The 11,765-nt window shown below is 47.2% G+C and overlaps 1 protein-coding gene and 1 long non-coding RNA gene across 7 annotated transcripts in view; one reads left to right on the forward strand and one right to left on the reverse strand.

Moving 5' to 3' along the window:
* LOC117310547 (uncharacterized) overlaps positions 1-11,765 on the reverse strand; it is a 21,140-nt gene continuing 9,375 nt past the window's right edge. The window contains exons 4-7 of one of the 4 annotated variants that reach the window (XR_012329441.1): positions 11,615-11,641; positions 11,214-11,322; positions 7,582-9,707; positions 1-5,988 (exon numbers count right to left, since the gene is read on the reverse strand). This is a non-coding gene — a long non-coding RNA (uncharacterized lncRNA). Of the gene's footprint in view, positions 9,708-11,213; positions 11,323-11,614; positions 11,642-11,765 lie in introns of all 4 variants that reach the window. The other 3 variants (XR_012329442.1, XR_012329440.1, XR_012329439.1) reach the window with 3 other exon arrangements.
* The window catches only part of LOC117310546 (G-protein coupled receptor 143-like), a 25,730-nt gene continuing 21,547 nt past the window's right edge, over positions 7,583-11,765 (forward strand). Inside the window, exons 1-2 of one of the 3 annotated variants that reach the window (XM_033850209.2) lie at positions 7,583-7,850; positions 11,229-11,338. In XM_033850209.2, the coding sequence (XP_033706100.1) occupies positions 7,583-7,850; positions 11,229-11,338 (378 nt within the window). Of the gene's footprint in view, positions 7,978-11,224; positions 11,339-11,765 lie in introns of those variants that run through there. The other 2 variants (XM_073799713.1, XM_073799714.1) reach the window with 2 other exon arrangements.

An 11,765-nucleotide genomic window follows, 5' to 3' on the forward strand; every position in this document is an offset into this window, starting at 1 on the left:
ACAGACATAGAAAACAAATTTATGGTTACCAGAGGGGAAAGGGAGGGTAGGAGGGATAAATTAGGAGTTTCGGATTAACAGATAGAAACAACTATACATAAAAGAGATAAACAACAAGGACCTAGTGTAGAGCACAGGAAACTATATTCAATATCTTGTAATAACCTATAATGGAAAATAATCTGAAATATATATGTATATATATATCTGAATCACTTGGCTGTACACGTGAAATTACCACAATATTGTAAATCAACTATATTGCAATTTAAAAAAAAAGATTTGGGATACCTACAAAAGACACACTGGCATCTCTTTCTCAGGTTGCATTTCACAGAATAGCACTGATTGCTTTGGGCTCTCTGGGCCCACGGGAGCAGAGGGCCGAGACAGCATCACAGCAAGGGGGCTGAGCAGTGGGTTGACTCTCCAAGTACACTTGAAAATGTCACTTCAGTGGACCTAGAGATTGTCATACTGAATGAAGTTAGTCAGACACAAATACCATGTGATGTCACTTATATGTGGAATCTAAAATATGACACAAATGAACTTATTTACAAAACAGAAGTAGAGTCACTGACGTAGAAGACAAACATGGTCACCAGGGGAGAAAAGGGGGTGAGGGATAAATTGGGAGATTGGGATGGACAGATACACACTACTATATATAAAATAGATAACTAATAAGGACCTACTGCATAGCACAGGGAACTCTACTCAATACTCTTTAATAACCTATGTGGGAAAGGAACCTGAAAAAGAATGGATATATATATATATGTATAACGGATTCACTTTGCTGTACAGCAGAAACTAACACAACATTGTAAAGCAATTTTACTACAATAAAAATTAATTTAAAAAAATAATAAGAAGAAGATGAAAATGACATCTCTTCACAGCAAACCATCCTGAAATTCAGGGGCTTAAAACCACAAACTCAGGCCTAATCCAGGTTTACTACTCAGGTGAATGGTGTCTCATTCCCTGTGATCTCAGGAGAGATTCTGAATGGTGGTGACTTCTTGCCACAGACAGAACACTTTTCCCTGCGGAATGAATAGAGGGGGTGTGAGTCATCTGCTGTCACTGCCTTCTTGAGTTCTAATCGGGGACCCAAGTTCTCAGTGGCTGCCCTAGGCATGCTGGGTCTAGTATTAGTTCTCTCTCCCCAGGGTCTCTGGTGCGGTCCTCTGCTTTACAAAGAAAAGCCCAGGGCTTTCAGAGAAACCAAGAGCTCAGCCTCTGTTTCAACATTCAAAGTTAGGGAGACTTCAGGGAGGGGTGAGGGGACGAAGGGCAGAATAAAAAGCGGCCCCCTGCCTGGGCCATGTCCACCACCCACCCCTGAGTGACCCTCAGCTGAGGTCAGGGGCCAGAGATCAAAGCTCTGCCCCGGGGGCCGGGCTCCGGGCTCCTGAGAGAACAGGAGTTGTGAGGCCAGCCTGGCAGCCTTACCTCCATCTGGAGAATTACATTTGGGGAACATCTTTTTCAAATCTTGAATGCCTTCTGCGACCCAACCTGCTTGCAACTTGGGGATAGCAGTGCCAACGAAATCGTAGCATAAAATTGCGGCATGTGGGTTCTAGTGAAAACCAGCCCAAGCAATTTCCAAGCGGCAAAAAAAGGATTCTAGGGACTTCCCTGGAGGTCCAGCGATTGAGACTCTGCGCTTCCAGTGCTGGGGGCCCCGGTTCAATCCCTGGTCGGGGAGCTAACATACCACATGCCGTGCGGCGCAGCCAAAAAGGAGAAAAAGAAAAAGATTCTACATGCGTGAGATTTCCGTGAGATCCTTGAACGGACTGATTTTCCCAAAGGCAGCATGAACTTTCTGCTCCTTCACGACGATATCGTTTGAGTGTTTAGGGAATGAAGGCCTTTCTAGCTTCAAATGCCACAGTTTGAGGGGGGGAAAAAACCAATAGAGATACTTATAAGAGGTTCTCAGAGAAGGCACGATGAACTTGAATTTCTAACAAACTCCGAGGGTGGTGTGTCCCGTTAGTGAGAGCACACCGTGAGAAGCACGGAATAAAACGACAGCCAGGAGAGTCTGGACACTGTGGGAGCTCGGTAACGTTCATCCCGTTCCGCCTCTCACTCCCAGCACAACTGCAACCACACACACGAGGAGAAAGGGACTGGCCATCTGTGCATCCTCAGAGCTGAAACAATTCGGGGGCTGCATGGGAAGGAGAGGCCCTGAAAACGGAAGCCGCTACTGCTTTGGTGTTGGAGGGCTACTGATTCGGCTGCTGGAAATTCCTTCACTGGCTGCTGGCCAAAATATTTGTTTCAATTGAATCTATTTGAATTTCAAGGAATGTAGAAGTACTTGACTAGCAGTAGAAATAACAGGAAGTATCAGAAACAGGCTTTCTGAAAGGTGGTAGAATTTTAACCGCAATGTAGAGATTTCTTCCGGGCACACAGAGCAAGTTTCTAAAAATTTAATTGACTTATGATACTTCTTTACCTTTGCATAATTAGACTTGTAGAAGGCCTGCAGGCACTATCGTGTGATTGGCTTTTATTTTATTTATATATTTTTTTGATAGGTAAAAATTGGATTTATTTGGAGAGAAACACACTCCACAGACAGAGTGTGGAGCATCTCAGAAGGTGAGATACGCTGTGATTGGCTTTTTTTTTTTTTTTTTTTTTTTTTTTTGCGGTACGCGGGCCTCTCACTGTTGTGGCCTCTCCCGTCGTGGAGCACAGGCTCCGGCCATGGCTCACGGGCCCAGCCGCTCCGCGGCATGTGGGATCTTCCCGGACCGGGGCACGAACCCGTGTCCCCTGCATCGGCAGGAGGACTCTCAACCACTGCGCCACCAGGGAAGCCCTGTGATTGGCTTTTAAAACAATACAATTTTTTAAATTTTAGAATAATTTTAGGTTGGGACTTCCCTGGCGGTCCAGTGGTTAAGACTGCGCTTCCACCACAAGGGGAGAGGGTTCAATCCCTGGTCCGGGAACTAAGATCCCGCATGCTGCGCGGCACGGCCAGAAAATAATAGTAATAATAATAATAATTTTAGGTTTACAGAAAAGTTGCGAAGATAATACACAAAAAGCTTGTACACACTTTACCTGATTTCCCTGAATACAGCGTTCGTAACTATGGTTCTTTTGTCTAGACTAAGAAATTAACATCATTACCTTACTAGTAACTAAACTTGCGACTTCATTTGGATTTCCAGTTTGTGCGCTGATGTCCCAGGATCCCTTGCTGCACTTAGTTGTCGTGTCTCCTTAGCCTCCTCTGGCCTGTTTCTCCACCTCTCCCTGTTTTCCATGGCATGGACAATGTTAAGCGGGACTGGTCACGTATTTCATAAAATGTCCCCCAATGTGGCCTTGTCTGACATTTTTCTCACGACCAGACTGGGTTATGGATTTCGGGAGGAACTTGCAGAAGTGACGCAGCGCCCTCAGCGCATCCCATCAGGGGGTACTTGACATCCACTTGCTTGTCACTGGTGACACTCACCTTGACCTCTAGGGTAAGGTAGTGACTGCCAGGTTTCTCACTACAAAGTTACAGGGAAATTTTTCCTTTTCCTGACTCTTTTAACATCTTTATGATTCAAAAGCGTTCTGTGGGAAATCACGTTGATTCAATGGTAGCCACCAAGTTCATAACTGGCTAGGCTATCCCTGAGACCAGATTAAGATGCTCCAATCACAACATTAAGACAATTTAAAGCCCTGAGAGAAAGGGTAGCCAGGATAGGTGTCACCAGTGATGGCCAATTGAAAAGCTCACTAATGTTCGGAGGCTTCTGGTCTCACGTGTTTCACGAGCTACTTGTTTCTTTGCAGAGTTTTTCTTATTTTCTAAAGCAGAATCAAATACTCTTTAAAAATCTAGTAACCACACCTTACAAAAGCCCATACAGGGAATTCCCTGGCGGTCCAGTGGTTGGTGCTCTGGGCTGTCACTGCCGAGGGCCTGGGTTCGATCCCTGGTCAGGGAACTAAGATCCCACGCGCCGCATCATGTGGCCAAAAAAAAAAAAAAAAAAAAAAAAAAGCCCATACATACTTCTTAGTTTACTATTATTTTGGTTTGCTTAGTTTGACAGAAAAGACCAGCGGTGGACAAATTATAGCCCGAGGGCCGGCTGTCTGCTTTTGTAAATAAAGCTTTCTTGGTACAGCGCCACACACATCCATCTACCTTCTGCCGATGACTAGTCTGGGGGTCCCACGGCAGGGTTGGGTAACCGCCACAGAGAGCATGCGGCTTGCAAAGGCTAAAAGACTTACCATTTGGCCTCTGAAGAGTCAGTTTTCTGACCCCTGTGATAGACTGAAGAGCTGCCATGAGTTTGAAAGACTGGGGTTATCGCACACGGTTTACTCTACATGTCCAACTAAAGGCAACACAGTGAGACCCAAAGACTTGGGGGGAAGAGCCATCACATTGAAACCACGGGCTCCCTGAGGGGACTGACTGACCCACACTTTCTCTGCCTTTCAGTCCCTCTGAGATTGAGCTGTTGTTCTGCGGTGTGTATCAGGCAAATGTTTCTGCCGTGTGTGTGACCAGCTGCACGTAAGGCTGCGTCCTCTGCAGACACGCGGGCGCTCTCGCCACAAGCCAAGCTCTTGAGGTTTCTGTGGGTTTCCTATTGCCTCTGCTCACAGCTGCCTGAGTAGCAGCGAAGCAGTCATTTCAAAATTAGCCAAAGCCTGTGGTTAATGAGCGGATTTCGTCTTCTACTAGATACCTGAGATCTGACAGTCTCATGTGCATCAGGACTCCAGAGCAAAGGGCCTGCCCAGAAATAACTTCATCTCATTTTACTAGATTAGTATACTGTGCCACAAAAGGAAACATACCATTTAAACGAAGTCTGAAACAGGTAACACATACATGTGTGTGTCCATCCTATTCACTGCCCCACCCCCAACTTCCTTGAAAGTGCAGTCACGTTCTGATGGCCTCAAATTCCGCCATCTGCGACCTGCTTCCAACTTCTCAAAAGCGGACTTCTTGTTGCTTCAAGATGGTGAGTGGAGAAAGTGCTTTCATTGGTCTGACCAGTTCGCAGACATTCACGTTGACGGGGAAATGAATCTCCAGTTCCCCTCTGGACCTTACGGCGTAATCTGCTTGGATTTGAGCATCAGCTCTACCACCTCCGTGACCTTGGATAGGTTTCCTCACCTCTTCTGGTGCTTTGTACAGAACCTAGAGATAAAAAGATGGGCCACAAGGATGGGGGTACGAGTTAAGCAAGACTTGAAGTTCTTAATGCTGCCAGCTCATGGAAGGCGGTCGGGGTAGCGATGATATTCATGTTCGTTTAGTTTCCCTTTTCCTCTCAGGACACAAATCGCACCCTCTCCTTTCCAGGGCTTGCTCGGTCTCATCTCTTCCCAGGCTGACACGGCGTAGCTGACAGATTCGTTCTGTGACCGCTGCAGAACTGAAGCTGTACTGAGGCACTACCTCTCAATCCATCCATTTCTGTTGTTTCTTCAGAGGAAAGGACAAGATTCCTTCAGAAGCCAAGACTCTCAGGTCTTGCCAGGTGAGGTCAGTTGCCAACAAAAACCACAAGTCAGGAGGCTCTTTGGTTTCTAAGCCTGGGTTCAAAACCCATCCATCGTGTGGAATATTTGCAGAACTACTGAACTCCCCAGGAGGCAGAAAAGGAGTTGAAGACCAAGATACAAGCCACGGCAACGCTTTTTATCCTCTTGAAGCTTTGTAGGCAACCTCCATTCTGGAGGACGCTGGGCACCTGAGTCCTCCAGGGCCTGCAGGTGTGCACGAGGGAAGCAGAGAGGCGGGGTACCTGCAGCTTGGGCTTGCGACAGAGATTGAAACGCAGTGACGCTTCTGCACAGATTGGCTCCCGGAACCTTTGGCATTGGAGCAGACGAACAGACTCTCCTTCTTCATTTTTATCTTTTAAAGCACATTCCACACACAAACTTCCAGAAGCCACTTCTGCCTTCCAAGAGCTAAGGAAATAGAAGATCAACTGTTCAAAACAGATACTGAGATTTATGCTTTCTGAAGGAGCGGCAGACCAGCGTTTGGGGAGTAGCCCTATGATGTTTCCTACTGTTTTTACAAGCAAGGGTGTAAAATCCAAGAGCAGTTAAGGTTTTGACAATGTCGGTCTGTTCCAGACTTCTATCAAAGCAGCTGCCCCTGCTTACAGATGCGCCGGGTCAGATCTTTTTGAAGTAGTGGCACTTGGAGCTCTTGGTTAAAGGCTCTGCTTCCATCTGGCAGTGCAGCTCCCGTCTGCCTTTCACGGGTCCCAACAGAAGCCCAGTCCTGTGGTTTGCCGGGAAGAAGGCTGAGGACCTGAGCCCAAACTTTGTCTTACTTAAAACTGCAAAGCTGGTGGTGGAAATGTAGACGAGAAGACAGGGTGGGAGGAGACAGAGGAAAACAACAGGGACGCCTCACCTCTGGTTGGTTGGAAAAATTCATGTACTGCAGGGAGAGGTCAAAGTGTGTCTGCTCCTGGCTGCAAACAGGCCTATTAGGTTTGCTGTTAATAAATATGATGGAGCTGGGGGTGGGGGTGGGGTTCTTTTTAAAAAATAAAGCTTTGGTTAGTAAAGCCAGAATCTAGAGGGGGCTCTTTTATTTTCAACCCTGAAGTGTTTTTAAGAAAACAGTCCACTCAGTATATTATCATTAGTACTAATATCATTTTGAAACTTTTATACATAGAGAATAAAGCATGATTTTCAATGTATACTGAAATTCATCTAGAAAGGAAAGAAGTTAAGAAAATCTGAATAAACTTGAACATTTTTTTCCTAAACAGAGGTACTCTCAAAAGCGAGTAATTTTACAATGTGAAAAACTTAACCCTACATTGTTGAGATGAGTAAAAATGGAAGAGCCCTGGAAGGTGCACAGTGCGTGCGTGTGTGTGTGTGCGCGTGCGTGCGTGCGTGCGTGCGTGTGTGTGTGTGTGTGTGGAGCTGGGCAAAGCAGTTTCCCCTTTCTTCAAGATTTGTTGATTTTCAGGGAAAATCTTAGCTCTAGGGGGTCGTTTCCGTATGGGAGAGCGACCCTAAAAAAGAAGTATTTTAATGCCAATCACTGCAGTCACAGTTTATGAACCTGTAAGGGATCAAAACTAGGGACGGCAGAGTCCCACACCGGGCAGATCTGGCACGAGGCATGCTTTCTTATGAGTCAAGATGAGACGGCGGTGTCGGGGTGGTGGGGGCAGGGGGGGGCTCTGGATTCTGGAGAATTAACAAGGCCCCACGCCTCCCCTTGGGAAGGCCTTGGTGAAAGGGGAGAGAGCTGATTTCCCCACCCCGGCGCGCTCCTTCCCCCGCCCCTCCCCCGCACCCCCCGCCCCCGACCAAGCATCACCCTCGTTACGCGTCTGCAGAGGCGCGACGCCCCCAGCAAGCCTGGCGCCTTGACTGCCAGCGCGGGGGATCGGGCGGGGGCTGCGGAGAGGCCCAGGGCACATGACGGCTCCCCCCCTCCCCACCCCCGCCAAGGGCCGGACCAGCACATGACCCGGGCCGGCCGGCGGGGTCCAGGCACACCCGAGCCGCATCCCCAGCACGGACCATGGCCTCCCCGCGCCTGGGGACCTTCTGCTGCGCCACGCGGGACGCCGCCACGCAGCTGGTGCTGAGCTTCCAGCCGCGGGCCTTCCACGCGCTGTGCCTGGGCAGCGGCGCGCTCCACCTGGCGCTCGGCCTCCTGCGGCTGCTGCCCGGGCGCCGGCCCCCGGGCCCCGGCCTCCTCTCAGCCTCCCCGCCGGCCACGGCCCGCACCCCGGCCTCCGCCCGCATCCTGCGCGCCGCCGCCGCCTGCGACCTGCTCGGCTGCCTGGGTGAGGGCGCGCCCGCGGGTGGGGACCCGTCCGCGCGCGGTTGAGGGCGCGCGGCCCGCAGGTCGCTCCCGGCCGGGGGCGTGGATGAGCGCGCGCGGCCCCCGCCCAGGACCTGGTCGCCACGCGGGTAAGGACGCCCGGCCCACGGGTAGGAGGGCCGAGCCGGAGGCGGCTCCCCAGGGGCCGGACTGGACGACCAGGGGACTCTGCGATACAAGATGGTCGGTAAAAGTTCCTTCGGGGGACCGTTGTTTTTTTTGTTTTTTAAACAGTTTGATGTATTTGTTATTGCACTTATAGGGAAACTTTAGACGGTGCTGTGAAGGAAAACCCAGAAAATACAATGCATCCCTAAATGTACCACTAGTGAGAGACTAACAGTTAATATTTCGTGCGCGTGCACACACACACAAAATCGTTTCCAAAATGATTTAGCAGAATCAGGAAGAAACCCATATATATACATATATATATACACATATATATACATATATGTGTATATATATGTGTGTATATATGTATATATATGTATATGTATGTATATATATGTATATCTATTACACTTTTATTTACTTACTTGTTTATTTATCTATCTAAGTTTGGGTTTTATACCACAGATGGGCAAACTTGCAGCCTTTAGGCCACATCCTGCCTGCTGCCTCTTATCTATGGCCCAGGAACTAAAAAAGTTTTTACATTTTAAAGTGTTTTTAGAAAAATCTAAAGAAGAAGACTGTTTCTGACATGTATATATTCCATGAAATGTAAATGGCAGCGTCCGTAAGTGGAGTCTTATGGGGATACAGCCATGCCCTGCACTTGTGCCTTGTTTGGGGGCATCTTGGCCCTAAAAGGGCAGAAGTGAGTGCTGAACAGAGAAACTATGGCCCGTAGAGCCTAAGATATCTTCTCTCTGGCCCTTTACAGAGACTTTGTTGACCCCTGCTTTCAACTCCAGCACGGCACATTTTACAAACCTCTATGCTAGATATTGCCAAGCATTTTAACTTTTTTATTTTGGAAATTTTTTAACATATGCAAATGTAGAGAGATTGTATAACAAACCCCCTGTACCCATCACCTAGCTTCATCTATACCCCATCCCCGTATCCCACTCTCCACTGGGTTAATTTGAAGCAGATTCCAGAATTTATATCATTTCACCCACACAAATCTCAATATATAGCTGTAGAAGATAAGAATTTTTAAAAAACAAACATATCACACAGATATCACTATCACCCCAAAATAATGAAAACCAGTTCCTTAATATCACTGGTGTATGTTCAGGTGTCTCATAAATGCTATTTTACAACTGGTTTTTTCAAATCAGGATCCAAATACTGTCCATGTTTTGTAATTGGCTGACAGGTGCTGGCATTTTGGAATTGTGTTTTTCAGTCGTGTTTGCTCTTGAAGGAAAGGCTGCTGGCGGTATTTGAAGTGCCTTCCACCGCTGTGCCGTGAGGGGGCAGCAGCTTCGGGGGCCCCTTGAGTGCTTCTCTGGGCACAGGTGGCTGTGTGTCCCAGGGCCTGGTTCTCCTGTTCCTGGTTGTGTGATTGGAGACACTCAAGAATCTTGGCTTCAGATAAATGCTATGGAACCTCTAGTCACTTGCTTAGACTCGAGGAGTAAGACAGGAAGCTATAGCGAAAAAATCAATTTGGTGCAGGACAATAAAATAAAAAATTGGTTTTCTTCCTGATTCTGCTAAAGCATTTTGGAAAAGCATCTTAATAATAATCTAGTTTCTGTAACTTGAATATCTGAAAATAGAGCTGCACGCAAACATCTTTTGAGGGTCAGCAAAGTAATATTCGTATATCCTTTGGCCTTTAGAAGGAAGGTGCATGACACTGCGGGCAAATGGGCAGAAGCAGGAGTCAGGGGAAGGCTTGGTGACCAGACCTCCTCGCTGAAAAATAAGAAATACAGGGCTTCCCTGGTGGTGCAGTGGTTGGGAGTCTGCCTGCCGATGCAGGGCACACGGGTTCGTGCCCCGGTCCGGCAAGATCCCACGTGCCGCGGAGCGGCTGGGCCTGTGAGCCATGGCCGCTGAGCCTGCGCGTCCGCAATGGGAGAGGCCACAACAGTGAGAGGCCCGCGTACCGCCAAAAAAAAAAAGAAATACAGATGCCTATCTCATGGGGTGGTTTTTCTCCCCCAGTTTTTTTTTAAATATCTCTCTTTTTTTTTTTTTTTTTTGGCCACACCGTGCAGCTTGTGGGATCTCAGTTCCCTGACCTGGGATTGAACCCGGGCCACGGCAGTGAAAGCCCAGCATCCTAACCACTAGACCACCAGGGAACTCTCTCCCCAGTTTTACTGAGACATAATTGACACATAGCACTGTATAAGTTTAAGGTGCACAGCATAATAACTTACATTTATCATGAAATGATTACCACAACAAGTTTAGTAAATATCCATCACCTCATATAGATACAAAAAAAAAAAGTGTTTATCGAGCTCAAAGCAGAGCTCTGGACTGAAAACGACAAAAGCACTATGTGGACGCAAAGCATTATTTTTGTTATCTGTGCTTAAGAATGAGAAGCTATATCTTAGGCTTTTAGTGTTCATACTCACCCTTTTAGTGGTATATGACACAGGGTATATTTGGTAGCATGTGACACAGTGTATATTTCTGTATGTGAAGTAGACACACAACACTAGTGTGTAACTCTGTGCTGCTCACAGGTCCCCTTGAGCGGGGTGTTACACAGTGAATGCTTAAACAAAGGCTATCTATCGAATTACTTAACAGAGAACCCTAATATATGCCTTACGTGTGTATACTGTGTTGAGGAGAATCAGATATTTGCGTCAAATAGCAAGGAAAACTCACAAATAATAAATGGCAAAAGTAGATTATCAAGAGCTAATTTGTGAAAATCTTAAATGTATATTTTTTAAAGAATGAAAGAACTATCTTTTTAAACTTCAGAATGTGCTTTCTCAATCATTCTTTTTTACGTGAGGACTAGTTAACTTGGACATTAAAAATATAGCCAAGAAATATAAATTGTTATTCACATAATCACTTCTGGGTGCCAAATAGACAGACAGACAACGTTAGGGACAGCACTGTGGCTAATGGGGGCTGAAGTTGAAATCACAGTGCCTGGGATTGCTCCACTACCATAATAATTATTTTCTGAGTCTTATTTTTTTCTCTGTCTCTCTGCACACACCAGCGTGTTTCTTTCCTCCCTGTCTCCCTCACATCTTTCTCTTTCCCTTCCTATCTATCTGTCTATCTGCCTATCTATCCAGCCAGCCATCCATCCGTCCATCCATCATTTTTACAGAGTCAACAAGTCACCTTTAGATTTGTATTAGGAGCAGATACAAAGCATCACCTGATTCTCCCTTAGGTATCACAGTCCGGTCTACGGTGTGGTTAGGGTTCCCGAGTTTCGTGGACGACATCTCAGCCGTGAATGGGACAGACGTGTGGCCCACCGCCTTCTGCATGGGGAGTGCAGTAAGTGTACCTCCCCTGGTCTCCCCCTTCCCTCCCCTTTGCCCCGCTCCGTTACGCTGTGTCCTCAAAGCGTGGTCGCATCCCTCCCGCCAGCCCACTGTAGCTTTTCGAAATGCACACGCTCAGAGCCCTCACCCCACTGACCAGGGACCCTGGGGTGCGGGCCGTCTGTGATTTAACAAACCCTCCAGGGGCCTCTGACCCACACTCCAGTTTTAGAACCACTGTGCTAGTATGTTTCCCATCCCCACCCTTAAGCACACATCCAATCCTTACCTTAGATCCAGCCGCAGTCAAAACCAGCTGGGCAAAAAAGGAAAAAAGAAAAAAAAAGTTACTGATTTAATGGATGTATTTACTTAACAAATATATATTTAAAAATAGCCATTTGTCCATCCATATTGCTCTGTCCGCCAAGTTAACACTC

This window comes from Tursiops truncatus, chromosome Y (genome assembly GCF_011762595.2).
Source record: "Tursiops truncatus isolate mTurTru1 chromosome Y, mTurTru1.mat.Y, whole genome shotgun sequence".
Taxonomy (NCBI): domain Eukaryota; kingdom Metazoa; phylum Chordata; class Mammalia; order Artiodactyla; family Delphinidae; genus Tursiops; species Tursiops truncatus.